This window comes from Zingiber officinale, chromosome 6B (genome assembly GCF_018446385.1).
Source record: "Zingiber officinale cultivar Zhangliang chromosome 6B, Zo_v1.1, whole genome shotgun sequence".
NCBI lineage: Eukaryota > Viridiplantae > Streptophyta > Magnoliopsida > Zingiberales > Zingiberaceae > Zingiber > Zingiber officinale.
In genome coordinates, this window is record NC_055996.1 from 13494679 (window position 1) to 13521327 (window position 26649).

General features: G+C 39.2%; 2 protein-coding genes across 2 annotated transcripts; one reads left to right on the top strand and one right to left on the bottom strand.

The window, feature by feature from the left end:
* Nucleotides 1-18812: 18812 nt before the first annotated feature.
* On the bottom strand, nucleotides 18813-22050 carry LOC121989952 (protein FAR1-RELATED SEQUENCE 5-like). The gene is made up of 5 exons (XM_042544250.1): nucleotides 19871-22050; nucleotides 19720-19782; nucleotides 19561-19629; nucleotides 19197-19392; nucleotides 18813-19117 (listed from the first exon to the last, which is right to left on the bottom strand). Exons 1-5 carry the CDS (start codon nucleotides 21986-21988, stop codon nucleotides 19068-19070), a joined length of 2496 nt encoding a protein of 831 aa, XP_042400184.1. The 5' UTR covers nucleotides 21989-22050; the 3' UTR covers nucleotides 18813-19067.
* A 1569-nt stretch (nucleotides 22051-23619) lies between these two features.
* On the top strand, nucleotides 23620-26264 carry LOC121992031 (wall-associated receptor kinase 2-like). The gene is made up of 3 exons (XM_042546143.1): nucleotides 23620-24660; nucleotides 24769-24930; nucleotides 25008-26264. The coding sequence occupies exons 1-3, from the start codon at nucleotides 23745-23747 to the stop codon at nucleotides 26171-26173; spliced, it is 2244 nt and encodes a 747-aa protein (XP_042402077.1). The 5' UTR covers nucleotides 23620-23744; the 3' UTR covers nucleotides 26174-26264.
* The last annotated feature ends 385 nt before the right edge of the window (nucleotides 26265-26649 follow it).

Consider the following 26649-nt stretch of genomic DNA (forward strand, 5'->3'; position numbering starts at 1 on the left):
AAAAAGATTTATAATTTGAAAAGAATTTTTAAAAAAATCAATCTTGAAATTAATGTTTTTTTTTGAAAAAGATGTTAGAGAAAACAATTTTGAAAATAAATAGACTAAGTGAAAAATTTTGAAAACGTGTTTGAAACAATAAAAAAGTTTATAAAACTATTTTGAAGATAACTCCCCCTAAAATTGATATTTATCCTAAAAGTCCAAGCATGGTTTGGTAAACTAAGGAAGAAGGTCCTTATGATGAAATGTCCAACCTTTGTCCAAGACTAGCTATCACAAGATAGTAGCAAGTTGACTCAGGTTGGTCAATTTGAGCTTTGTATAACTAGCAAGGTTTTACTTACTAGTCAACTCAAATTGATCAATATTTTTATTTAAAGCCCAGATTTATAGCGATGCACTGACATAAGCATCTGAAATCTAGGGCTAGGACCTAAGCATCTCACCCATTCTAAGTTATTAAACAAGGGATCCTACTGTGCTTGTGAGATGCTGGCTCCTAAAACTATAGGATCATGCAATTCTAGGGTAAGACCTAGGCTATTCCATAAAATGGAAAATAGTTTCAAAGTATTTTTGAAACAAAAATTTGAAATGGGAATTTTTACAAAAATAATTTTGAAAAATAAACTACGTAGTAATTTTCAAAAACAGAGAACCTATTCTACAAAATTTATCAAAAACTACTAAAGACTGAAAAACACTGAAGATTAAGCATAGTCATAATTCAAGTTAAGTAGTAGATACAATAAGTCACAAAAGATAAATCCTTAAATCACTCATCCTCGTCCTCATCATCTCTCAGATAATCAAAAATCCTCTGCTGCTCCTTCTGTAAGGCATCAGTACGCTCCAACATCTCATGACGAAGATCAGCAACTTGTCCCTGAAGAGAGCTGTACTGATCATCCATTTTTGTTTCGAAGGAGTCAAAGCGACTGAAAATATCATCTCACAGACGGGTAAAGAAGTCACTAGTTGGAGGAGGAGGAGGAGCATATAAACTGCTCTGAGGAAAATCGAAGAAGGGTGTCATGGAAAATCCAGGATCAATGACCACAGGAGGAGGCTTAGTAACGAGAACCCCTACAGAATGAACCAATTATATCTTTGGCATCTAAAGCTAGGTTATATTAACTTAAGTAGGATTCATTGGTAACTGATGAACTTTTGAGTTCATTAGTAGTGGAAATCTTTCCAACCTGTGAGTCTTACTTGGAAGGAAAAATAACCAAGACGCTTTTAAGTCTAAGGGGTGTGGAGCCAAAGATATGTTGGAATTGTTTCATTCTGATTTGTGTGATCCTATGACTATCCAGACAAGAGGTAGTATCGAATATTTCATAGACAACTATTCAAGATACAAATACATTTACTTAATGTGTCACAAAACTAAGTGCTTTGATTAGTTCAAAGAGTACAAGGCTGATGCGGAGAAACGTCAAAGTAAAAGTATTAAGACACTACGGTGAGATCGTAGTGGCAAGTACCTCTTGGGAGAATTTAGGAGTCACTTATCAAAAGTAGGGATTCAATCCCAACTAACTGCACCTGGTACACCCCTACAGAATGGTGTAGAAAAAGGAAGGTATAGGTCTCTTATGGAAATAAGTAGATTGATGATGAGCTATTTGGAAAATTACCAAATTCATTTTAAGGATATACTCTGGAAACGGAAGTGAACATAGTACCTTCCAAAGTCAGAACTCTCTACTCATATAGAATTGCTAAATAAGCATAAGCCTATTTTGAAGCATATTCGGATTCGGGTAGTCCAGCACATATGCTGAAGAGAGACAATGATAAGTTGGACAGGAATTCACTTGTTTGTAAGTTATCCTAGAGAAATGAAAGTAGGTTTATAGTCTTAAAAATCAGAAGGTCATTGTTAGCATCAGTGATCGATTTTTAGAAAAGGACTATGTAATAAACCACAAGCCCATAAGTAAATTTGTTCTTTAAGAAATTATAAAGGACATGTCTAATCTAGTACCAACTGTACAAGATGAAATATCGCAAGAAACTGCAACACGTATCACAATTGATACACAATTATAGACAGTACATCATCATAGTGGGAGGGTTGTCAAACAACCAAAAGGATTTATGTTTTGGGAAAGTTTTTAGACTTGATCCCAAATGAACATGAGTCTGATCCCAGAAATATGATGAAGCACTCCAAAATAAAGATGCAGCATCTTGGCAAAGAGCAATGAATACAGAATTAGAATATAAGTATTCTAATCAAATCTGGAAGCTTGTAGAACCATCAGATGGTGTAAAAGCCATTAGGTGAAAATATGTCTACAATAGGAAAAGATGGATAGACAGGAAGGTAGAAACTTTCAAAGCAAGACTTGATGAAAAAGGAAACTTTTTCACTGGTAGTCATTCTTAAGTCTATCCAGATTCTTTAGCAAGTGGATGTTAAGACAGCATTCCTTAATGGAAGTCTTGAAGAAAGCATCCATACAAAACAACCAGAAGGGTTCATTGCAAAGGGCTAAGAGCATTTTGTGTGCAAGCTCAATCAGTCTATGGACTGAGGCAAAGCTTCAAGGTCTTGGAACATTCGGTTTATCAAAGGAATCCTGACCTATGGATTTATTTAGTAACCGGATAAGTCTTGTGTATACAAAAGGTGTGATGGAAACATGGTGATATTTCTTGTACTATACGTAGATAATATTTTTGATAGTTGGAAACAATATCAAAATGTTGTCAGAAGTAAGGGTATGGTTGTCCAAACAATTCGATATGAAGGACTTGGGAGAATGAATATATTATTGGGATCAAAGTAATAAAGGATCGCAAGAAAAGAATATTTTAATTATCCCAAGCTTCATATATCGGAAAAAAAATCCTTGCTCGTTTTAAGCATGCAGAACTCCAAGAAAGGTTTCTTACCTTTTGGGCTTGGAGTAGCTTTATCTAAAGAAATGTCTTTGAAGGCATCAAAGGAGATAGAGGAAATGAAGGCAGATCTTTATGCTTCGGCTATCGGAAGCCTAATGTATGCTATGCACGAGATCAAAAATCTATTTTGCCAAGGGCATAGTTAGCAGATATCAAAGTAACCCTTAACAAGGACATTGGACTGCAGTAAAGCATATATTGAAGTACCTTAGAGGCACATAAGATTATATGCTAGCTTACAAGGCAGTTAATTTGGTCCCCGTGGGTTGCACGGATTTTGATTTCCAATCGGATAGGGACAATAGTAAGTCAACCTCGGGGTTTTGTGTTTACTTTAGGAGGAAAAGTCATAACTATGGAAGAGTGATAAGCATAGGTGTTTTTTTGGACTCCACCATAGAAGCTGAGTATATGGCAAGCCTCTGAGGTAGCCATAAAAGCTGAATGACTTAATAACCTCAAGATAGACTTAGATATGATTTCTAGCTTGTCCAAAGATTATTACAATTTATTGTAATAACAATGGTGCAGTAGCAAACTCGAAGAAACCATGAGTCTATAAGGCAAGTAAACACAATAGAGTGCAAGTACTACCCAATACGAGAAATTGTATAACGAGGAGAAGTTGTTGCCGCCTAGATTGCATCAAATGATAACCTAAGGTCCTTAAGGCAAGTGCTTTTTGAAAGGCATGGGAATTAGATGTATGGCAGCAGATATGGCAGCTTAGTCTTTTAGTATAAGTGGGAGATTGTTAAATGTATACTAAAAGCCTAGCTTTTGGTATAAAACATTTATCTAGAAATAAGAATCAAATTGGTCAAATGTCTACATTTGTGATAAATGTAGTTGTTCAATTAATTTATATTGTAGATAACATGGTGTGTGGTGTCACACACAGAAGATCATGTTATCAGTACCTTATAAATTATAAACAATAGCTCACGACCATGATGGAAAGGAACAAACCATTGGAAGGTCGTAGTGTAATTAGGTGTTAGTTTATCTTAACTATATAATTACACTAGTACACTAAGAGTGTATTGAGTAGGACCATTAGAGGTCGTTTCTTTTATACTGACTTTATAAAGGAACAAAGACCTCAGTTATTATGGAAGTGTGTGCTCTTAATCTTAATATAATAACAAGCACATATATTTGATATTTATTTCTTTAATTTATCAATGGGTGAGTTTTAGTTCGATGAATCAATAAGCCCGATAAGTTGGGAAATGATATCACTTATAGTGTGTGTTGTTGATTATAGAAGGAAACTGTGTCCTAGTAATCTAGGTTGAGAATGTCCCCAAGAGGAGCTCATAAGGATTGTCATGTTAAACCCTGCAGGTGGACTTAGTCCGACATGATGATGAAGTTGAGTGGTACTACTCTTGGAGCTAGATATTAATTAAGTGAGTTGTCAGTAACTTACTTAATTAGTGGACATTTGTTATCTTAAACACAGGGAGACTAACACACTCATGATAAGAAGGAGCCCAAAATATAATTTGGGATTGGTGTGGTAGTTCAATAATAGTTCTCTAGTGGAATGAATTATTATTGATAAAATTAAGTTGTGTGTTCGGGGCGAGCATGGGATGCTTAATTTTATCGGGAGACCAAAACCAATTCCTCCTCTCGGTCCCTATCGTAGCCTCTAGTATATAGAGATTTATACCCACCGCATACCCACCTTCTTACCCATCCAATGGGGCCGGCCAAGCTAGCTTGGAACCCAAACTAGGGCCGGCCAAGACCAAGTGGATGAGCCATGTAGGTGGCCGGCCAAAGCTTGGGTCCCAAGCTTAGGTGGTCGGCCACTAGAATATTAAAAAGGATTTTTATTAAAATTATTTCTTATGTGGATATCATGATTTTAAAAGAGAGTTTAAAAATTAAAAATTTCCTTTTATAGCTTTCTACAAAAGATTAAAAAAGAGATTAATCTCTTTCCTTATTTTTAGTTTAAAAGGATGGTTTTAATTTTTTGGTAAAAACTTTCCTTATTTGTAAATCATCTACATGTTTAAAAGAGAGTTTAAAATTTGAAATCTTTCCTTATTTGTTGATTAAAGGAGGATTTTAAATTTTAAGAAAACTTTCCTTTTTAATCATGTTCATGATTTAAAAGAGAGTTTAAAATTAAATATTCTCTTTTATAAGTTTCTACAAAAGATTAAGAAAAGATTTGATATCTTTCCTTATTTGTAGATTAAAAGAGATTTTAATTTATAGAGATAACTTTCTTTTTATCCACATGTTTAAAAGAAAGATTTTAATTTATTAAATTTCCTTTTTATAAACCAATCATGAAGGGATAAAAATTATTGGAGAAATTTTTATAAATTTCCAGAAGCAAATAAGGAAGTTTTAATTGGTGTTTAAAATTTTATTTGCTTGGAGATTTTATTTGTTATGGCCGGTCATTGTAATTTGAAAAGAGAAAATTGTTTTAATTAAATAAATTTTCCTTTTCAATGGCAAAAGAATTAAGGAAGTTTTTATTAAATTTTCCTTATTTGCCAAGACCAAGGATTATAAAAGAGAGGGTAAAGGAGGCTTCAAGGCTAAGGACTCTATTCTATTTTTCTCCCTCTTTTCCTTAGTGTGGTGGCTGGCCCTTCCCTTTCTCTTCTCTCCTCTTGTTGTGGCCGAAATCTATCATCTCTTGGAGCTTGGAGGATGTGGCCGGATCAAGGAAGGAGAAGAAGGAGAGAAAGCATGCATCCCTTGGAGCTTGGTTGGTGGAAAATTCTTCATCCTTTGGAAGTTCTTGTGCTTGGCCGAAACTTGAAGGAAGAAGGAAGAAGGTGCCTAGGTGGTTCTCATCTTGGAAGATCGTTGCCCACACAACGTCCGAGGTTAGAAGAGGAATACGGTAGAAGATCAAGAGGTCTTTCTAAAAGGTATAACTAGTAATTTTTCTTTCCGCATCATACTAGTTATTTTTGGAAATAATACTAAATACAAGAGGCATATGATTCTAGTGTTTCGAATTTATTTTCGATATAGTGTTCTTTTGTTTTTCTTTTCCTTGTGATTTGATTGTTCTTTTCGGTTGACCTAAAGTTATTTTAGGAAATTAAATATTAGCTTTCCTTAAAAGGTTTTGTCTAGTCGGTGGTGGTTGCTCCCATATCCAAGAAGGCCATGTGCCTCGCCACGTCAGTACTGGGAACCAATTTTGGAAATTAATATTTAATGGAATTAATAACTTAGGTGATTTGGAACAAACGTGTTAAGTTCCGCAGGAGATCCAAGTCAAAACCTAAAAGAACAAATAGATTAAGTTTTGGATCAAACGTGTTAAGTTCCGCAGGCGATCCAAAATTTAATTTAAAAGAACACATGGTAGCTAGGAAAAGGTTCAGACCTTTGTACAAAAATTTTTGTACAGTGGAACCTCTAGGTTTTCTGAGTAGCAACCAACAAGAAGAGATCATAAGCATGTTAGTTTTTGACTTGAGCTTCCCTAGGGTTTTAAGTCTCTTCATGGCCGAACCCTAAGGTAGGGTATTACCTAACTCCAAGCCACATACAAGCATAAAATATCAAGGTCATATTCATAGCATATCATGAGAAAAAAAAAAACTTAAGCATGTTGGTTTTGGTTTTGAGCTTCCATAAGCCTTACAAGTGTCATGGCTGAAAGTTCCCAAAAGAAACCCTAGGTTGTTAATCCATCTAAACTCAAACAAAATCATATAACAACTTGTACCACAGGTGAGGGGATACTCACATCCTCTTGCTTGGTCTTTTCCCTAATAGAAGATACCCTTTATGAAGAGGAAGAAGAGAGCTTCTCCCTCTAGTGCTCCTTTTTGCTTCTCTTGCTTGGGAGAGGTATATCTTGAGGATTCCTTCTTGTGGTTTGGTTTTCTTAGGGAGAAAACCTTAGTTGGATTTTCGGAAAGGGGAGAGGGGATGCTCTAGGTCACGGCAATGGTGAGAAAAAGGGAAGAAAAATAAAATCCCTTCTTTGTTTTTCCTCTTAAGCTAGGTGGGAGTAAGAAGCAAAAAGAAACTTTGCTTTCCCTTCTTCTTAACTCACCTTTATTCTCTTAATGATGAAGAAAATGTCTTCATTCATCCCCTTAGTTCCTCTCCTCTCATTCTCTCTTGTATCTCCACGAAAATGGAAAAAGAGTGAGGAAGGAAAAAACAACTTGTCTTGCTTATTAATCAAGAGAAGGAGGAAGAAAGCTACTTGATGTTTTCTTGCTTCCTTCTCTTAATCATACTTTTATCTTTATCTAAAATTTCCATTCTCTATTCAACAATAACTTATGATGGTCTAGTGGTAATTCCATAATCCTTAGCTTAAGAAGGTTCAAGGTTCAATCCTTGACCAATTCCTTTTCTTTTATATATTTTTGGTTATATCTTATCTTCTTTTATTCTAAGAGAAAATCTTCACATACTTAGCTTAAGAAATTCGTGGGTGTTACACGTAGTTCCAGCATCATCAGGGGCAGTGAAGTTGCTTGTTCTAATTCCAGCAGCGACCATCTCTTGGCGTTGGATTAGTGATCACAGCTGTGAACTCGAGGTAAGAGTATGGATTTGATATATGAGTTGAATTAGGGCTAAATTGGGTGAGTTTTGGATTGAGGTAAATGCATTGTTGTGAGTATAACTGTGGATTTCATGGTTAATAGGATTATGTAGAGTTGACCCAATTTGGAATTTCTTAGCTTGATTAGGATTTAGTTTGGCTAATTAATGCATGATAGAATTAGCTAAACTAAACATTGGTGACACAGGACTTGACGCGAGACGAGCACTTCGACACAGAGGTCGTTTAGCTCGATCGATATCGGAAGCGGGTACTTTGACTTATGTCTTTTGATATGCATAATAATGTTTTTAACATATAGCAATGATTATGTTTCTCATTTGCTTCGGTTGATCACTACCCGATCTATTGCATGTTTGTTTGTTTGTTTTTATGCACATCATGTTAGTATATATCTGATTATGCCTATTTATAGAGGTAGTGATACAACCTTGTTATTTATCATGTTCAGGACCTAGGGTTTTTGATACCTTATCTGGTCTGTGTACTTTGATTTGATTCACTTCCCGATGGTACACATTTTACATGTATATGGATTATTGCTATGCTGCTTAGTATTTTGTCATGCTTAGTATCATGCATCATTAGCATGATTGCATGCTGTGCGATAGTCTGCTCCATTATTGTCGAGCACATCGCCAGTTACATGTATCCGTACACACCACCACTCATGGGTTAGTGGTAGATCAGACAGGTGTGTGATAGTTCTGCTGTTTGGCTCCGTTGGTCTGGTGACTCAGCCTGGTAGCCCGTAGACAGTTTTGCTCTGTTTGGCTCCGTTGGTTTAGTGTAGCAGCGTGGTAGCCGGCAGGCGGTTAGACTCTGTTTGGCTCCGTTGGTTCGCTTATGGGTAGTGTGACGCAGCGTGGTAGCCGGCAGAGATTCCTCCCTGTCATCGTGTACCGGGAGATGAGAGCATTGCGCTCCCCCATTTATGATTTGGGATAGGAGTATGTGTGTACTCCGACAGCATCCCGTCCACTCGATCACTCATCAAGGGTAGTGATGTCAGAGTGCACGGTTGTCACAGCCCTACCCACTCATACTCACCATTGTGTGTGAGATGGTTGGGGTGACCATGTCATTGGCATCATATGCATGATGCATTTATTGCTTGTGTTTGCTGCATTTACTTGCTGCATTTATATGGATGCATATGATTGACATGCATACAGGATTATGACACTCTCGGTCTGACGACCCTATTTTACTTATACCTTGGTCCTGGTTAGTACAGTTTTCTCCTGTTTTGTTTCAGTTGCATTTAGCCTTCTTGTATCAGGAGACTGTACGCATGATTAGTGTTGCCTGTTATCTTCTTTATTATGCATATCAGTTGATACCCGCTGAGTGTTGGACTCACACCCTCCTCTGTTGCTATTTCAGGTTGATGCTGTCAGGAGAGGGTTCCAGTCGCTAGTCCCCTGCAGACCACGAGGGCATTATTGATCTTTTGGTTTTCTTCTTTATTGGACCATGTTTAGACTTGATTTGTTTTGATACTTGGAGCTTGTATGGATTGTACTTGTCGATGGATTTTTATTCGATATGCTTTACTATATACCTGCCTAGACGGCAGAAGAGGTAAGTTGATCTTATCGTCGAATTTGAGCTTTATGAGTGTAGCGGAGTAGGAATATGTTTTGAGCTTTATGGGTGTAGTTGAGTAGGGTTGTTTTCGAGTTTCCTTATCACTGTTAAGTTTGTTTACTATTAAACTGCGTTGTTGTGTCAGCCAGAGGCTGAAATTGATATAAACTGCGTGGATGTATGTGTTATTATTTGTTTATTATTGTTATTATTCCAGCCGCTTGTGGCTGAGGTATATGGTGATGTAGAAAGTTTCAAATTGTCCGCCGTACAGGGGAGATGCTGCCGAAATTTCTTCGGACAAGGACTCCCCCGGGGCGTGATAATTTAGTGGTATCAGAGCCAAGTTATACGATACTTTCTATGTGTTCTGGATTTTTGAGATTTATCTGATACCAATTTATTTGGTATCAAAGCACAGTTTTACGATCTTTGTTTTCGTATTTTGGATATTTGGGATAACCTGATACGAATTTATTTGGTATCAGAGCACCAAGGTTTGGCGATCTTTGTTTGATTTTCGTGTTACGGATTTTCGAGATTTATTTGATACCAATTTATTGGTATCAGAGCAGGTTATGTTACCTGCTTTTGGTATTCTGGATTTTTGGGTTAGCCCAAGTTTACGAGTCAAACTGGGTAGTTATTTTGGATTGCACGGATTTTCCATTATGTATATGTTTTGGACTTCCGTTTCGGATTTATATGGATTTCTGGTGATTTTCATGTTCGGAATTTTGAGGTCAGAAGTTGGGGACTGGACAGTGATGGAACATCTCCAGACGGCATATAGGTATGATGTTTAATTTTATAGTTTATGGCATGTATTAGCATTCTTTATTTAGTACCTGTCTGGTTGTTGTAACACATATTACATGTGATGGGTTAGCCATTGAGCATGATTGACCTTAATAGAGATCAAGGATTATAGTTGGTGATCAAATTATAAATGGGGTGCTAGAGAGTTTACGGTTGAGTGTGCCTATGATATTTTAATAAATTTGGTTAGTTGTGGTTAGTTAACAGGATGATAAAAATTGATATTTGCTTCTTCTGATATTGGACTATGTGGATAAGTAATGATTTGATGTTTTGAATGCTAACTTGCTCTCATGGGGAGTAGAGACTTATTCATCTGATATTATGTGGGCTGATATTTTTGAGGATAAAAATGAGAGTGTCTTGATGTTCTTGAATTTTGACTTTTTCTTTTGGGTCATACACATTTATACATATGATATTATGTGGGTTGGCATTTTCTAGTTTGAGTTGATGTAATTAGTGTTGAATTGACCCATGAACTGATTTAGTTATTTGACAATCTATTTTTGATATGAGCTCGATACCCCCATCTTTTCACTTGAGGTACGTGATTTAATTTACCGTTCAGTATTTTGTACTCTTTACCTGTTGTTAGTATTTGCTGATGGGAGATAACGAAATTTGGGGACCAAATTTTTATTAGTGGGGGAGAATGTAAAATATCAAAAATAGGTGAATATTAATAAGGGAATTTTCCGAAATTTTTGGAAATTTTTCGGGAATTTTTCAGAGCTCGTATGGACGAGGTAACGGGGATAAAATTGGGGCCCGGAAAAGCCTGTTTAGGCTACCCTGTTTTAATGAGGAAAAGTTTTATTTCTTTTTCCTTTTCCTTTTCTTTTTCTTTTTTTTTTCTTCTTATTTCCTCTTCCTCGCCGTTCCTTCCTTCCCCCGCGCGTGCCAACGCCATGTGCCCTAACCGGCGCCAACGGTTTCTCCCCCACCCGAGTACAAATCACTCGGCCACTTCATTTTGCTTCTCTTCTCCTTCCCAAGCCGAACCCTCCTTCCTCCCTCATCTCTCGCGACCAGCCGATGTGCCCTAGGTGCCGAGCCACCGCCGACCGACGCTGCCTCCCTTCTGCCCTAGCAACGGCTGCCACCACCTATGTGCCCTAGCATCTTCTCCGATCGCCAACCACCCGAGCAGCGCTGGTCAAGCCGAGATTTCCTCAGCCCTAGCGTCGGCCTCTCCTCCTCTTACTCGAGCCGTCGCCTGTGCCCTAGATCTGAGCCGCGCCGCTGACGCCTTCTTCCTCTGTAGAGTGTCGCCACCCCACGGGATAGCGCCGGCTACCCTCGACCGCCGTGCCCTAAGTCCTCACTCTCTTCAGCCGACGCCCCACTTCCGACGCCATAGCCGTCGCGGTCGATCGCAAGCCACCGGAGGTTTGAGTCCTCCTCACAGCGTCTTTGCCTTAGTTCTTTACTGCCGAGCTTCTCCCTCTTCGTGAGTTGCTGCCGCGCCATTGACAGACCTCAGTCCTAGATCGCCTACGTCAATCTGGACCTCAAGGCATAGAGGTAAGACTGCTTCCCTAATTGGTGAATCGGGTATATGATTGTTGCTATGGTGTTCTTGGTCTGACTCACTTAGTTCCAGCATCATCAGGGGCAGTGAAGTTGCTTGTTCTAATTCCAGCAGCGACCATCTCTTGGCGTTGGATCAGTGATCACAGCTGTGAACTTGAGGTAAGAGTATGGATTTGATATATGAGTTGAATTAGGGCTAAATTGGGTGAGTTTTGGATTGAGATAAATGCATTGTTGTGAGTATAACTGTGGATTTCATGGTTAATAGGATTATGTAGAGGACCCAATTTGGAATTTCTTAGCTTGATTAGGATTTAGTTTAGCTAATTAATGCATGATAGAATTAGCTAAACTAAACATTGGTGACACAGGACTTGATGCGGGACGAGCACTTCGACACAGAGGTCGTTTAGCTCGATCTATATTGGAGGCGGGTACTTTGACTTATGTCTTTTGATATACATAATAATGTTTTTAACATATAGCAATGATTATGTTTCTCATTTGCTTCGGTTGATCACTACCCGATCTATTGCATGCTTGTTTGTTTGTTTTTATGCACATCATGTTAGTATATATCTGATTACGCCTATTTATAGAGGTAGTGACACAACCTTGTTATTTATCATGTTCAGGACCTAGGGTTTTTGATACCTTATCTGGTCTGTGTACTTTGATTTGTTTCACTTCCCGATGGTACACATTTTACAAGTATATAGATTATTGTTATGCTGCTCAGTATTTTGCCATGCTTAGTATCATGCATCATTCGCATGATTGCATGCTGTGCGATAGTCTGCTCCATTATTGTTGAGCACATTGCCAGTTACATGTATCCGTTCACACCACCACTCATGGGTTAGTGGTAGATCAGACAGATGTGTGACAGTTCTGCTATTTGGCTCCGTTGGTCTGGTGACTCAGCGTGGTAGCCGGCAAACAATTCTGCTCTGTTTGGCTCCGCTGGTTTAGTGTAGCAGCGTGGTAGCCGTCAGGCGGTTGGACTCTGTTTGGCTCCGTTGGTCCGCTCATGGGTAGTGTGACGCAGCGTGGTAGCCGGCAGAAATTCCTCCCCGTCATCGTGTACCGGGAGATGAGAGCATTGCGCTCCCCCATTTATGATTTGGGGTAGGAGTATGTGTGTACTCCGACAGCATCCCATCCACTCGGTCACTCATCAGGGGTAGTGATGTCAGAGTGCACGGTTGTCACAACCCTACCCACTCGGACTCACCATTGTGTGTGAGATGGCTGACTGGCGTCAGGGGTGATCATGTCATTGGCATCATATGCATGATGCATTTATTGCTTGTGTTTGCTGCATTTACTTGCTGCATTTATATGGATGCATATGATTGACATGCATACAGGATTATGACACTCTCGGTCTGACGACCCTGTTGTAGTTATACCTTGGTCATGGTTAGTACAGTTTTCTCCTGTTTTATTTCAGTTGCATTTATCCTTCTTGTATCAGGAGACTGTACGCATGATTAGTGTTGCCTATTATCTTCTTTATTATGCATATCAGTTGATACCCGCTGAGTGTTGGACTTACACCCTCCTCCGTTGCTATTTCAGGTTGATGCTGTCAGGAGAGAGTTCCAGTCGCTAGTCCCCTTCAGACCACGAGGGCATTATTGATCTTTTGGTTTTCTTCTTTATTTGACCATGTTTAGACTTGATTTGTTTTAATACTTGGAGCTTGTATGGATTGTACTTGTCAATGGATTTTTATTCGATATGTTTTACTATATACCTGCCTAGACGGCAGAAGAGGTAAGTTGATCTTATCGTCAGATTTGAGCTTTATGAGTGTAGTGGAGTAGCAATATGTTTTGAGCCTTATGGGTGTAGTTAAGTAGGGTTGTTTTTGAGTCTGCTTATCACTATTCAGTTTGTTTACTATTAAACTGCATTGTTGTGTCAGCCAGAGGCTGAAATTGATATAAACTACGTGGATGTCTGTGTTATTGTTTGTTTATTATTGTTATTATTCCAACCGCTTGTGGCTGAGGTATATAGTGATGTAGAAAGTTTCAGATTGTCCACCGTACAGGGGAGATGCTGCCAAACTTTCTTCGGACAGGGACTCCTCCAGGGCGTGACAGAAAGCCTTGATGGATCTAAAGTTGACCGAACACTTAGCGGTCGTAAGTCCAATAGGGAGTTGACATGGAACTAGGAAGTTCGGGCGTAGTAAACTTCCGAAGACCATAACATTTGACTCGGATACCAGAATGAGGTGATCTTGGATGTGAAACGAAGCTTGTTTCAAGCTCTACACAATTTTATGCTTGTCAATCGATTGGCCAATCAATTGGGGGGGTTCAATCGATTAGCCAATTGATTAGATGACATGATTTTGTGCAGAAACCTTCATGATCGATTGGCTAATCGATCAAAACTTTCCTAATCGATTGGGAGAGTTTATGAGCGAACAGTGAGCTTCTGAATCGATTAGTTGATTGATTGAAACCTCCAATCGATCAGTCGATCGATTGGGATGCTGGAAATCACGCGATAGAGGCTGAATCGATCGGACAATCGATTCAGGCACTTTCTAGAGAGCACGGAGGCGCTCTGAATCGATCGATCGATCGATTCAAAGCCTCCTCAATCGATTGAAAGTCATTCAATCGATTGGGATTTGACCATTGCGCAGGTTATAGCCATTGGCAAGCGATTTTCTCCGTACTTTTTCGGCTTCCTTCTCCGCGCGATCACAACGACCATTTTAGGGATTTCTCCACTCTCACAGCCAGATCTTGAAGGCTCTTGGGGACAAGTGTAGCCACACTTCCAAGATTCAAGAGGCAACAACAAGCAACAAGAAGCTCTTTATTTATATCTTTTGTATTTTCTTCTTGTGTGAGTTGTATTTGTTGTGTGGGGTTATACAAGGCTTCTCTGCCTTTGGTAGTTACCGAAAGGAGTGTTTTTTTAGTGGAGAGTGCGTCGCGTGTGGATCCTTGGATTAGTCACCTCTTTTTGAGGTGGATACCAAGTAAATCCTTGTGTTAGCATTGTATTTTTGTTTCTTGTTCTTTCCGCTACATATCAACACCAAGAGGCAAGCAACGACGAGCTATTCACCCCCCCTCCCCCTCTAGCACATTTCAACCCTAACACTCCTTTCTTCTAACATTGTTTCTCCTTCATCGATGCTCTCGATGCTCATCTCAGATGAGCTTGCTTCTTCATTGTCTTAGTGACTTGCCATCAACGCAAGTTTGGCATAGGCTTCAATTTCTAACTCTAACGTTTCATCCCATGTTGCTTTTAGGTTCTTGTACTTCTTCAGGGTTAGTCTTTTGTCCTTTTCCTTGTCCTTGTCATTATCTTTGTTCTTCTATTTTGGGCAGTTGTCTTTAATGTGCCCTTCTTCATTGCAGTGATAACATCTCACTCTCCTTTTTCTTCTTTTGACCTGCACTTGATTGAATTTATTAGCTTTAAAGAATTTTTTAAACTTCCTTATCATAAATGTAGTTTCATCATCGTCGAGAGAAGTTTCAGATTCTAGTTCATCCATTTTTTTCCTTTAAGACTATATTCTGTTTGGACTCCTTAAATCTGCACATCTACTTTCATATATTTCAAATGTAGAAAATAATTTATCTAAATTACTTACCTCCAGGTCCCTAGAGATGTAATATGCATCTAGTAGGGTTGACCATTCGGGTGTTCTAGGGAAAGCTTTAAGCGCATGCCTTAGCAAATCTTGGTTGGTTACCTTTTCTCTAAGATTCGTGAGTTCGGTAACTAGCTCCTTTAGTTTGGTGTGCAGTTAAAAACGGTTTCACTTTCCTTTAGTCGCAGATTTGTTAGTTGGTTTTGAAGTAGATCTCTCCTTGCGAGCTTGGCTTTAGATGATCCTTCGTGAAGCTCTAGGAATTTTTCCCAGAGGTCTTTTGCAACCTCGTAGACTCCGATTCGGTTTACTTCTTGTGGTGACAACGCGCTTAGCAGATGGAATTATGCTTTTCCATTTGTCACAAATTTAGCTTGTTCCTTCTTCATCCAGTGTTCTTCTTTTTTTCAACTTGTCATTGTTGTTGGTAGGTACTGCAAAACCATTTTTCAAAATTAAAAATATATCAAAATCAGTTTTAAAATATACCTCCATTTTTTTTCTTTCAGTGTGTGAAATCTCCTTCAAACTTTGGCGGGTGGATGCTTGTTCTAGCCATCGTCTTTGCTTCGATCGACGGTTAGTCCTTCTGAGGTGACCTGGCTCTCATACCACTTGTTGGTCCCTTATGGCTAGCAAAAGGGGGTGAATTGCCCTGCATAATAAAAACAATATCTTTCTCAACTCAATCGGCTTTAACATAATTACACACTTAATTAAGCAAAATAATATAATCAAGATAAGTAAGAGACAAGTAAGTTTTTATTTGGTTGGCAATCAGAGGATTGCTACTCCAAGGAAAGTAGACTCAATTAGAAAATATCCTTCTTGAACAAAATGTCGGAGGCGAAAAAAAGCCTCGTACATGAAAATGAAGCTCGAAAGTGAAGAACTGAATAGAACTTGAAGTATAGAATGTGTTATTCGAAAAGGAGAAGACCAAGGTTATATTTATAGCTCACTGGTCGAAAATGGGTTTGCTGACGTGGCACGGTTCGGGCACTCGAACCCTCTCCAGGCACCCTTAACATGGCAAATCTTATCTCCTCACAAACGGTTACGCAACGGGCAAAAGATAATATTTTATTTGGTCTGGGTGCTTGAACAGGTTCGGGCACCCGGACCACCTTCGAACAGGGGTGCCTCGCGCGCTTCGGGCACCTGGACCACCTTCGAACAAGGGCGCCTCTGTGTGCCCCAACCCAAACCAAAGTGGTTTGGGTGTCAGAGTTATTCCGGGCGTCTGGACTCCGGGCGCTCAGAACTATTCCGGGCCGATTTAGATCATTTAGAGGAAAAAAAGATAATATAATTAAATTGTGGTATTGATTTTTAAAAAATCAACACCATAATAATTATGTATACATGTAAAAAAAAAAGAGAAGACAGAAGACAGAAAAAAAAATATAAGTTTCATGCATAAAAAAATTAAGAAAGAGAGAAAAAGTTAGATTTAACATAGGGATAAAAGGAGAAAAAATGTCTTTTGGACATTTTCAAAATTTAGACATCTTTTAGTCAATTCTCAACTTTAAGTGCACCTTTTAGACAATTGTCATATTTGAAATAGGTTAAAATAATTAATTTCTTAATTTAAAAAAGATATCATACCATTAAAATTAATATAAATAAATATTCATATCATCCAAATAAATAACTAAATAAATTTTTAAATAACATAATTAAATTAACTTTTTATTATTTATGATTAATTTTTTTTAAAAAAAATAATAATAAATAAATAATTTATATATTCCACTTTTAAAATTATTTTACAAATAATCTTTTTAAAATTTTCTTCTCTCCGTCTAACTTGATAAACCTATCTTTCCTCTACCTACTTTTCGTGATAACAAATTTCTCCGATAATTTCTTATAGCATTCTGTAACATGAAATTTGTCACCCTCTCCTAACTAACTGTCCCACCTATTAAAAGAGAGCCGAAATAATAGAGTCTTCACATGTCACTGTGGCTCAATTGGAATACATGTCATCTTTGTATGGTCTTTTAAGAGAGAACGGATCTTCTGCGCCCGCGTCTCCTGCGCCCTCTGCGCCCGTCGCTACACGACAAACAAAAAAACACGTGCTTAGCGCAAAAAAAAAAAAAAAAAAAAGAGTAATAATATTTGCCTCGACAATTCGCCGCTTGCCGCGACAACGCACTGATCGGTCTGTAGACCGATCAGGAGGCAACCTGATCGGTCTACAGACCGATCAGTAAAAGGGAGCTGAACTCACTTGTTAATGGCTTTCAGAATATATGTCAATAAGCCACTTATAGATTTTCTGCATTCTGCAAAATTCTATGTAGATAATACCCAAAGTCCAAAGACATATGAAATATATCATTGAAATTCCATCTTCACCTTCTTTTTCAGTTGATAGTATTTTCCTGCATTTATCAAGGTTATTCATATTGATACTCATCACTGTTCCATGATACGTAGATACTAGAACTTAAGCATAATTTGAAGTCAATCTCCAAGTCATTACATGGAATCCTGTTCTACTAAACATGACATTACTGATGTATATCGTATGCTCCCAAATCAGTGCTGCTAAATGCCCCCAAGGCACATTAACTGGTCAGGTTTGGTATCTTATTTTGGGACTCTAAAGAGCATTATCATAAAGTGAGCCTGGATCCTGTAGTGTTTGCAGATCAAATGATGCAGTTTATGAACAATGACAAGAGTTTGTCAGCTGAAAGCCTCCTAATTATTCAAAGTATAGCTCAGAAACAATTTAGGCATGTTCCTATATTCAGGCATGTTCCTATATTTTTAAGAGTATTTCCTATATTTCACGAGAAAGCCATTACTGATCGGTCTGTAGACCGATCAGGTTTCCTCCTGATCGGTCTACAGACCGATCAGTGCGTTGTCGCGGCAAGTTGTCGCGGCGAATTGTCGCGGCAAATATCATTACTCAAAAAAAAAAAAAGCCCAATTTTTTTTTTCGAACTCACCGAGAATTACTGATCGGTCTGTAGACCGATCAGGAGCAACGCATTGGATCGGTCTGTTGACCGATCCATTTACAGTTGGATCGGTCTGTTGACCGATCCAGTTACAGACTGATCAGGAGCAACGCATTGGATCGGTCTATTAACCGATCCAGTGATACTATGGTTATCTGATCGGTCACCAGACCGATCAGTAACCAATCAGTAACTTTCTGTGAACTCGCCGAGAATTACTGATCGGTCTGTAGACCGATCAGGAGAGTTGCTCGGGAGAAAGGATAGGGGATCGGTCTGTGGACCGATCCACCTATAGCTTGATCGGTCCACAGACCGATCAGAACCCTCATGGACCGATTCTGATCAGTCCAAAAAGGATGTGGATCGGTCTGCTGACCGATCCACAATAATGTCTGTAGTTGTCTTTATTGTCTTTATAATGCTTGAGGGTGAATGCTCGAGTTAGGAACTAATATGTGTTAACTTTGACCCCGAGGCTAGATAGGAGTCGTTAGATGAGTGATATAAGAGTTGTTTTCTCCCTTATACAGATATCATCGAGGAATTGATCAACAATGGACATCAGCTAGATGTAATAAGCTTTGCTCATGAAGCTGGTTTGCAGGAGAAGTTCCCTCTAGTTCAATTGCTAAAATCCTTCCAATATGGATCACAGATAGCAACTTCAACTGCAGAAGACAGCAACAACAGTGGGCAAACTGTAGTATGTCAACTCATTCTGGATTTCATTTTTCTATAAAGCTTTAACTTATTGAAAATGCATAAAGTAAATACTAATAGTTCTGTAATACTCAAGTATTGCTAGCATTTGTTACAGAATACCACAATCCGCTAGCATTTGTTACAGAATACAACAAGCCGCTAGCATTTGTTACAGAATATCACAAGCCGCTAGCATTTGTTACAGAATACCACAAATGTATTCAAGAATACCACAAATGTATTCGGCCCGCTATCAAATGTATTCAAGAATACAGAATGTACTCAAGTTTCTGAGCTATTTAGCTCAAGAGGTACCATGTTTTTCCTTTTGATGCCCGTGATGTCCGCCTGTATCTAGAATATGCCCACATGTAAACATCATGTCACCTATAAACTTGATATGTGAATATTGGTAATAAAAAATGAGACTCACCGTGGTGTGGAGCTGATGTACCAGGATACTCAAAGAGTGGATATCCAGAAGATGGATAACCAGCTAGGGGATATCCCGAAGGTGGATAACCAATTGGAGGATATCCGAAAGGTGGATGTCCTGGAGGAAAAAATCTGGCAGGCGGTATCCAACAGGTGGTATCCAGCGAGTGGTATCCAGTAGGTGGATATCTTCGCTGCAAAGGGGGGGGGGGGAATATAACTATGTGAGAAGTAGAGAGTAGGCAAAGCAATAATAAGCAGATTAGGCAAGACAATAATACTCATGATGTATTGTAATAAACACATAATGTAAATGTCAAACTATCATAATAAAATATGATAGCAGGCGGTATTCATCTTACTTGTTCTTCGTTTAATCTGTTGTCCAAAGCTGAGATAGCAGTCTGAAATTTTGAAGTTGAGGAAGTCACCTGATAATAATCACTAACAAAGTTAGTCTAGATAGTTGTCTGAATTTATTAATAAATATTTAATTTTGGAATGTTAAAAAATAAGTAAACCTGAGATAGTTGTGTTGGCAAAAGTGGTGGAAATTGATCTTCTATATTAGGATCTTCTATACCCTATTAAAAAAAATAAAATTATTTAATTCTATATGCTTTTTAAATGTAACATCAAACAAAAAAAATCTAATATTAGTAAGAATAAAACCTGAACAATTGTTGAAGTTTGGTTAGTTTTGCTTGCCCCTTTCTTTTTTCTAGAAATTTGTTCTATGCCTCTTTTCAACCTCTTGCCTGAAACTATTTTCTTCTTAGGTTTAATTCCTTTGACTGTAAGATTGTTTTCTTCGTCAATTTGATAGTCTGTTTCATTCAAATTCCTTGTTGTGTCATCTAGAGATTGAACCAACTGACTAGCTTCTTGGCTAAGATTTGATTGATGCACAATTGATTCATTAACTTGTAATTTTTCATCAACCATCTTACATAAGCTCAACATAACATTTTTAACAACCATGTGGGTGTCATCCCTTTCTGCTGCTTTGGTAACCAATTGAACAGATAACCCACACAAATCTCTATATCGCATATTGTGAAGAATTTTTTGATCCAAACTATCTTTGTTCACAATTGTATCATTACCTTCAAAGTATCCACCTTTTGCATTTCTTGTCCATCTTTTCAAAATATACTCATTTGGGATCTTCATAATATTTTTCATAGAAAATATTCTCAAAATATGAGAACATAAAATCCCAGCAAATTCATATTTTCTACAACTACAACTGCACTGAATTTTTTCAGAAGATGAATAGAGTGTAACTATATGATGGTGTTTCTTTTTGTGCGAAGTAACTTTGTATGTTGCATGTGATCCAACAATCTCACAAATTTCTACAATAGAATCATGAGATTTATACCATTCTTTTTCAAAACACTTGAATGCCTCAGGAGTATAAGTATAACTAGCATGTTTTAATATTTCAACCGGATACAATAAACATGGAACACTTGAATTGGATCTAAAATCTGCTTTTAACTCTTCATATCGACGATCCTGAAGCAATCTTTCGAAGTGATTGAAAAACTCTAAAAACTTATGCTGATAAGTGACATACCTTTTCAAAATGCTATTCATGCTCTCACTTCTTTGGGTTGTAGTCATATCCGCACAAAATATTTGTCTTCCATATACTAACGCCCATTTTTCCTTTATGCTAAACAAACGTCTCAACCAATCATTATCTTCAAGTGCATACTTAGTCAACATCAAGTTCCAAGTAGAAAGAAAGTCTTCCTCTTCATCAAAATCATATATACAAGAGGCAAAATCTTTAGCAAACTCTTTGAATTGAGAAAAAACTCCACTCAAATGTATTGCGGCATTTTGATAAATGTGCCAAATGCATAAACGATGATGTGTTTCAGGCCATCTAGAAGCTAAAGCCTTTGTCATTGCAGCATCTTGATCTGTAAGAATAGTTGTTGGTTTTTTCTCAAACATAGCTTTAGTGAAGGTATCAAACAACCATTCAAATGACAAAGTAGTTTCATCATATAATAAAGCTGCACCAAAAATTATGGATTGCTTATGATGATTAACACCCACGAACAATGCAATTGGACGACCTTCATTGTTCTTCCTATAGGTTGTGTCAAAACAAACAACATCTCCAAAATTGCCATAATCAGCTCTCATCTTAGCATCAGACCAAAAAATGTTTGTGATCAAATCATCTTCATCAACTTGAATAGCATTAAAAAAATTTGGATCATCACATTGCATTTTCTGCAAATATTCTAGAACACCTCCTGTATCCCCCACTCTCATATTTCTTGTTCTTTTAGATCGCAAGTAGTTCTTATAGTCTTCAGGAATAAACCCTAAATTCTCCCTCCCACCTGCTTGTCTCATCATAAGATCATGAGATGCTTTTGGGGGGATTCCCACCTCACTTGCCATCTCAATTTGTATCGCTGCAGAAGAAGATATGTTCCTATGACATCTGTAGAGATGTGTTTTGTTTGGGCTTGAAAGATAATGATTATGCTCTTTAATGAAGTTCACCACACAAAACTTGTCATTATTTCGACAACTAATCCTCAGTTTAGCATCACAACCAAATCTTGTCTCAGCACGACTTTGCTTCACATAAATATCTCGTTTGTCCTTTCCCCTTTTTCCTTGTGCACTACAACAAAACGTCCTGTCAATTAATCTGCCAGAATTATCATTATGGGTTCTTGTCCTTCGTATGCCAAATCCAACTTGTTTAGCATATTTCAAATAAAAGTCATACGCTTCCTCTTCTGTTTGAAATTTCATACCAATTTTTGGCACCAATTCATCTGTGCTTAATGGGGGGGAAATCTCTATATCATCTTCATTGCCTTTAAAATTAATCAATTAATGCAAACAAATCAATTAACAATGCACATAGTTAATCAAATTATGTAAAAATCGAAGTATATAAAGTTCAATATAACGCACTATGACTCTTATTACCTTCATCAGCCCTTTTTTCTACATTAACTTCATAATCACCGCAGCCTTGGTTTGCTTCAGAATACTCTTCAATTGACTCATCAAAATTCAGCCTACGACTACTCGTAGATTCGCCCTCCATGATAATAACTTTAAACCTGAAAAAAGTGCGCCACAATAAAAGATTAATATATAAATTTAAGTACATTGTCAAAATCTAGCAACATCATTGTCAGAATTCAGCTCCTACCTAAAATTTTATAGTATTACCTAAATGTTTGTCTAGCTCTTACCAACAATAGTGACAGATAATTTTTGAAGATAGTATGACAAGTTATTATCTAGTTAAGACATTTCTTTTTAAATCTAAGAAACAAGATAGAAAACAGTTGTACATGGAAACATGGCGTCAAATTAATAGATGAACATATACAGAAGTAACATAACACAACAAAATGCAGGTTTTTGAATTAATAGGTTGCAGTTTGCATGAGCAAGTAAGATAAACAGAGAAATATTGAGGTTTCCTACTCCAACATAAGGATCAAGCATGTCCTGAGATACAAAACCAATATCTAGGATTTTAGTAACATGGTTGAGCAATAGATTGCACAGGGCATTGTTGTAGATGCAGCTTGATCTAATAAAAATTAAGAAATGCACAAATAAATATGCTATCCCTCGTAAAATCATATGTTAATAATGATTCATTATGATACAATCTTGACTGTTTTGTTACCTCCTGGCGAAGAGGAGGAGACACTTCGACGGGCGAAGAGGGCACGCGGGCGCAGGGGGCACAGAGGGAATCGGCGGGGAGCTAGGGATCGCGAGGTAAGCACGTGAAGAAGAAGCGGAGAAGGAGGAGGGTTGGCGTCGGCTGGAGAAGCGAAGAGGAGCTCTGCGTCGTCGGCTGGAGAAGAAGCGGAGAGGAGAAGAGGGCTTTTTCGGCGGGAGAAGAGGGCTTCTTTTTTTTTGCGCTAAGCACGTGTTTTTTTTGTCGTGTAGCGACGGGCGCAGAGGGCGCAGGGGACGCGGGCGCAGAAGATCCGTTCTCATTGATCACGGTCCAAATCCATACACGGCAACCACATCACATCACGTTCCATCATGGAGACCTACAGGAGAGATTTAATATTTTAGAAAATTAATAAGAAAACTTTGATAGAGTTATAATCTTTTGTGTATAATTAAAGAAAAAAAATATGTAATGATAAAATATTTTATTTAGACAACCAATCCTAAATTGGAATTACTACCTAACTATTTACATTAAATATACTATTTGAATGGGTAAAAATAAATAAATAAATAAATACTCTAAAAATTTAATTATTTATGACTGAGACTGCGTCGTGGAATTCCACAAGTGACAACAAATCGACGAGCACCACTTGTTTCCTGAAGTCGTCGAGGTCAACACAGTTGATCAGAGAGCTCACACGCAACCCAATTTGGTTCTTGTGACTATTCTAAGGATGCGCTAGCTATAGAATTCCACATCGAAGTGCAGATTAACGAGCATAAATGACTCAACAAAGAAGAGCAGAGTTTCTCGTCGGCGGAAGGAGCTAGCTGGCTTCTTTTCCACTACCAGATGGCTCTGTTATCCTTGTTCCTCCTCCCATGGCTGCTGCCGTCTTCCTCCTCCGCAGTAATAGATCCGAGTGTACTGGATCCGTATTGCAATGATGTCCCTTACCCTTTTGGAATCTATAATTACTCTACCCATTCCGAGAGTTACCCAGGCTTTGAACTCTACTGCAACTACAGCGGCGGCAGCGGCGGCAGTCTCAAAGTCATGATCGGGGGCTCCTTGATCGACGTCATCGATATCTCACTGGAAGGCGGCTACCTGCGCGTGCTCGTCGCCCCCGCCAAAGTGTTTGGCTCCTGCCGCGTCGAATCAGGAAGACGCGCGGGAGGCGTAGCAATCGCAGAAGGCGTCGAAGGCGCCGAAGGCGGCCTGCTCGACCTGCAGGGCACCCCCTACACCTACCACTCCACGAACAAATTCATGCTGCTTGGCTGCGATGCGATGGCCATAGTCAGGAACCGCAGTGGCCACATCATCAGCGGGTGCGTTGCCTTCTGTGTCAGCAACGGCGATAAGGAATACGGCCGGAACGACTGCTCCGGCGTCGGGTGCTGCCGGACCGCTTTCCCTTCGGGCCTCCAGTACGCCACCGTGGATCTGAAAAACATCCATAACTTGACAGCATCTACGGAGTTGGGCATACAACCGACAGAGGAGTGCAACGAGGCGTTCTTGATAGACGGGAACGAGTCATCCTTCGCAGTCCAAAGTATCAAGAAACCGATCGTCCTGGACTGGTCCATAGGAAACAAGTCTTGCGAGGAAGTCCTCACGAAACATATTTGCGGCCCGCACGCCCACTGCAACAACTCGTTGGACGGATTGGGTTATCAGTGCAAATGCGATGGTGGCTACGAAGGCAACCCTTATCGCAACCCTAATCCACATAAAGCACATGAAGATGAAGGTTGCCGAGGTAATTAAGTAATTCCAACAATAGCCTAAAAGCCATTCGAAGGTCATGCTCCAGTGTGATCGCTTCTGTTCACGTCGAATCGTCTTGTGATGGATTTGCAATTTGCAGAAATCGACTCTTGCAAGCATTACGCGCAGAATTGTTCGTGGAAATGCGAAAATAGAGACAGGTACCCGTACCACCATTGTGTTTGTCCACCAGGAACCACAGGAGATGGTAAAAAAGACGGCGATGGTTGCAAAAGAGACACTTATATTGAGATTGGTTTAGGTCGTCAATACAAATTCTGAATTACTATTCTTCTGATAAATTCTGCTTAAAGATCTAATCATCTTTCTCTGTTTCAGGAACTTCGTTGGCTCTTCTGGTCATATCACTAACAATGGGCTTCTGGGTTTTCTGTGAACTGAAGAAAAGGAAGCAGAGGAAATTAAAGCAGAAGCATTTTCTCCAAAATGGTGGCTTGCTGCTGCGACAGTACGTCTCTGAAAACCAATTCTTCGCTCGCATCTTCACCATCGAGGAACTTGAGCGAGCGACTGATAATTTCAACGAGAAAAACGTCGTCGGTCGCGGCGGATATGGGACTGTCTACAGAGGAACGGTGCTGCCGGATGGCGATGTGGTGGCCATCAAGAAATCCAAGTTCGTGGACGAGACCCAAATCGAACAGTTCATCAACGAGGTGGTGATCCTCTCTAAAATCACCCACAGGAACGTGGTCAAGCTCCTGGGCTGCTGCTTGGAGACGGATGTACCGCTGTTAGTCTACGAGTTCATATCCAACGGCACGCTCTCGCAGCATCTTCATGAACAGAGAATGCCGACTTCCGGCCGGCTGTCATGGGAAACTCGGTTAAGAATCGCGACGGAAACGGCACGAGCCCTCGCGTTCTTACACTGCAAGGCCGCCTCCGTTCCGGTCGTCCACAGAGACGTGAAGTCGGCCAACATACTCTTGGACGAGAATTGCACGGCGAAGGTGTCGGATTTCGGAGCTTCGAGGTTGATCCCGATGAACCAGACTCATGTGACGACGCTAGTTCAAGGGACGATCGGGTACTTGGATCCGGAATACTTTCAGACATGCCAATTGACGGAGAAGAGCGACGTCTACAGCTTCGGAGTGGTTCTGCTTGAGCTGCTGACGACGGAGAAACCGTTGTCGTCTTCCAGAATGGGGACGGTGAGAAATATGGCTTCGGATTTCATGGAGTACATGGTGGAGAAGGACGGCCGCGTGGGGGTTTTGGAGTTTCTGGATCGGCAGCTAGTGTGGGAGGCCAGGACGGCGATGCCTGTTCTGGCGGTGGCGCAGTTGGCCAGGAGATGCCTGAACTTGAATGGGGAAGACAGACCGACGATGACAGAGGTAGCAATCGAGCTCACCGCGTTGAGGCGGCTGGCGATGCAGAGCGAGGAGTGGCGGGACCGGCGAATTAGAATGAGTCCGCGCCGGTTGACTGCTGTGGATGAGTTGATGTTCGACGAGGAGGACCGTCTGCTGTCGTAAAATTAACGTGTTAGACATTCAAAATGAATAGAACTACTTTGGTAAATTGTCATCTTAAATAACATAAATGAATAAATCTTATCTTTTCAAATTCTCTCTCTAAGGATTAGATATATATATAAGGTTTAGTGTTATAAAAATTAATATTAACTTTTTGTCCCTATAAGCATCAAATATATTACCATATAATATTTTTTTATAATTTTTTATATGGGAATATTGTTGAGCATATAAACGATTACGCACTGGACACGGTGAATTGGTAGTTAACTGGTAGAAGATCTTTCTCTTCAAGGAGAAGTTTTTCTTCAATCCTGCGCACAAGAAAACGGGCCAACAGAATGTCAGCGCCTAGAAACCAGGGGAGTCCCTGGCAAAAGCCCTCCGATTAGGGGTATAAATGAACTGAATCGAGCCGAATATGTAGAAAAATCTAAGACTCGAATTCGGCTCGAAATAGGTATATTCGAGTTCGA

Coding starts and splice junctions, on each gene's coding strand:
- LOC121989952 (XM_042544250.1), bottom strand. CDS start 21,988: ATGAAATTTCAAACAGAAGAGGAAGCGTATGACTTTTATTTGAAATAT. Junction 19,783..19,870: donor AAACTTCAACAATTGTTCAG/GTTTTATTCTTA, acceptor TTTTTTTAATAG/GGTATAGAAGATCCTAATAT. Junction 19,393..19,560: donor ACAGATTAAACGAAGAACAA/GTAAGATGAATA, acceptor CCCCCTTTGCAG/CGAAGATATCCACCTACTGG.
- LOC121992031 (XM_042546143.1), top strand. CDS start 23,745: ATGGCTCTGTTATCCTTGTTCCTCCTCCCATGGCTGCTGCCGTCTTCC. Junction 24,661..24,768: donor TGAAGATGAAGGTTGCCGAG/GTAATTAAGTAA, acceptor TGCAATTTGCAG/AAATCGACTCTTGCAAGCAT. Junction 24,931..25,007: donor TTATATTGAGATTGGTTTAG/GTCGTCAATACA, acceptor TCTCTGTTTCAG/GAACTTCGTTGGCTCTTCTG.